We start from the raw sequence: 2,581 nt of genomic DNA, 5'->3' as shown, positions 1-2,581 counted from the left end.
TATTGTCAATAAACCTACAAATCCGGGTCCAAATCCGTTTAGTGACATTATACTAACCTATATTTAATTTTGACAAAATTTTGCATATCTTTATTAAAAAAATGGTTTTGGGTTCGCCATTGGTGGCGGTGCGGAGAAATCTTTTTTATCAGGGGTAAAATATAAAAACAAAACTATTAATTATTCAAATATAAATACTAGCACACAATTTTATAACACTTTATATAAATCTTATTCCCTCCATTTTATTTTAAGTGGTGTTTTAGAATTTTCTTTTTGTTTCAATTTAATTGATGTTTTTAAATTTCTATACAAATAGTATGATTTTCTATTAGTTGGGTTAGATGTAATCATTATTGTTTTATACAAATAAGATAGATTGAATAAAAGTTAGTAATTCTTAAAAGCTGTACAAAAACCTTAAAAACCTATTATTTTGAAACAGAGGAACCTATTGAAAAAGGTTGAAGTTTACTAAAAATATTTATTGCAGTAGATTTATCGAACATGACTTGTAAAAAGTTAATATATAGTCACTAATTCATAACATTATAAAATATAAAATTATAAAAAAAATTAATTAACTGTTTAGTTCTGATTTCTAGGTTAGCTATATGCATGTTTTTTTTTGTAACTTAGCTATATGCATGTTTATTAACTGATCTTATAGTAAGCAATGAGGATTTGATTTAGTAGCCACTATATTATATGGACAAACCCAGTTTTATCTAGAAATATTTAAAATAACTAAAACAGTGAATGAAAAAAACGATGGGGGAAGATAATTATGATGAATGGGGGGGAATATTTAATTGTCTTAACAAATTACATTACGTGTAATTATTAGTTAACGTGCGTCCGCACCTGGTTCTTTATATGCATGCAACAGTTCTCTTTTATACAAAATGGTGACGCGAAGAAGAAACGGCAGACACTTCTGTTCCTTTTGCTAATTCGGAGTTGATATTAAATCAAATATTAACACACTAGTTTTTTCGTAAAAAAAAAACACAAGATATATCAGGTCTAGTTATGATACAAAGTACAGAGGTAACACGCAACTATTTAATTATTCTTTTGATCCTTATTTATGCATTAAGATTGTAGTATACATATGTGGTGCCAACCATGGTAATTTTATTTTTCTTTTTCCAGTCTTATGTATCTATGCTTGTGTTAAGATGAACAAGAAATGCTTATTATTTTAGCGGTGTTGGCTTCTCTCTCTACGACCTGGAGAAGCTCCACCATTTCCACCGCCTGCGCCACCCCCTTCACTTGCGTGTCCAGTCCCACTTCCATGGCCAGAACCACCGCCTGTGGCTCCTCCTCCTCCTCCTGAGCCAAACCCAAACCCAGTTCCTGAACCAGAACCTGAACCAAACCCAAATCCGGTCCCCTTTCCTTTTCCATCTGGGGTCGAACCAGAACCAGAACCATAACCATAACCACCTTCTGGGGTTGATCCCCATCCCCAATTATATCCCCAATTAGGTCCATGAGCCGAACCGCTTGCACCGCTGGATCCTCCGGTGGGATCACTACTCGGGCTGGCCGCAGAATGAGTAGGGCTTTCAGACTCTCCTCCTCCATAGACAAACGAGAAGGCTAATAGTATAGACATTAGAGCCAATGTGATAAACTCACCTTTCATTTTCCTTTTGATATATTTGTTTCAACGCTCTTTCCTTATGTTCTCACTAGGTTCAAGACTTTATATAACCACCCTCTCACACGACATAGACACGTATTACTGTTATTATGTGATGAGAAAATCTAGATAGTAGTATAAAAACTATATAAGAAAAAGGAGAGCCAGTTAGTGATACCCGTGAGTCCGTGACTAGTCTCTCTTTTAGGCATGCGAGAATCCAATTTTAGGGTTATAATTAAAATGTCGGTTTCTCGTGATATCTTTTTTAAGGCATCTATAGTAATTATGACTCACACCACTCATGATTTGTGCTATTTTTTTTAGTAGTCCACTGACTCTTTGGACATTGCTTTCTTTCTTTACTTATATGGGTCAAAACTTAAATCATTTTCGTGTAATCCTCAAATTTATAAGATCGAATAAATTCTAAGAAATGCTATAACCTAGCTTGTGTAAATGGTTCCGTGAGTTACTGCAGTATTATACCTTCTCAGAAAAGGCTTTTCATGCCTCTATTGTGTGAGAATTTTCTGGCTTTATTTCAGAATGTATTATCTGGTTTTAATTTTATGGGTTGTCTTACTCTCCCATACATGTGTACGTTTTTGACCATTTAGAAGAAAAAAATGATAACCGTTATGGGAAAATTATTCTTTGTTAGTTTTTTTTGTTGTGTCGGTATGTTTTTGCTTTTAATCAATACACAAGAGTTAGCTACCAGAAATATGTAACTATTTTGGTAATTATACACTCTTCTTGAACAGATCCCGTGAGTTGTTGACAAATGGCAGCTCACATTCTAAAATATCTTTTGCTGGCTCTCTAGAGATTTCCACTAACATAATGAATAATGTCGGTTGGCAGTTAAGATAATCTTGCCTCCAATACTTTTTCATGCGTCTTAGGAGTTTGTGATATACTTTATTG

The 2,581-nt window shown here is 33.9% G+C and overlaps 1 protein-coding gene across 1 annotated transcript; it reads right to left on the bottom strand.

Annotated features, from left to right (window-relative positions):
- Positions 1–1,011: 1,011 nt before the first annotated feature.
- On the bottom strand, positions 1,012–1,767 carry LOC106331788. Its single transcript, XM_013770201.1, has one exon. It carries the CDS (start codon positions 1,591–1,593, stop codon positions 1,177–1,179), a length of 417 nt encoding a protein of 138 aa, XP_013625655.1. The 5' UTR covers positions 1,594–1,767; the 3' UTR covers positions 1,012–1,176.
- Positions 1,768–2,581: the final 814 nt, after the last annotated feature.

This window comes from Brassica oleracea, chromosome C3 (genome assembly GCF_000695525.1).
Source record: "Brassica oleracea var. oleracea cultivar TO1000 chromosome C3, BOL, whole genome shotgun sequence".
Classification (NCBI taxonomy): domain Eukaryota; kingdom Viridiplantae; phylum Streptophyta; class Magnoliopsida; order Brassicales; family Brassicaceae; genus Brassica; species Brassica oleracea.
The sequence above is the reverse complement of the archived record's forward strand: the minus strand, read 5'-3'. Positions and strand labels throughout refer to the sequence as shown.

Bases quoted from the DNA above. Each gene is read 5' to 3' on its own strand.
- LOC106331788 (XM_013770201.1), bottom strand. From the start codon at position 1,593: ATGGAGGAGGAGAGTCTGAAAGCCCTACTCATTCTGCGGCCAGCCCGA.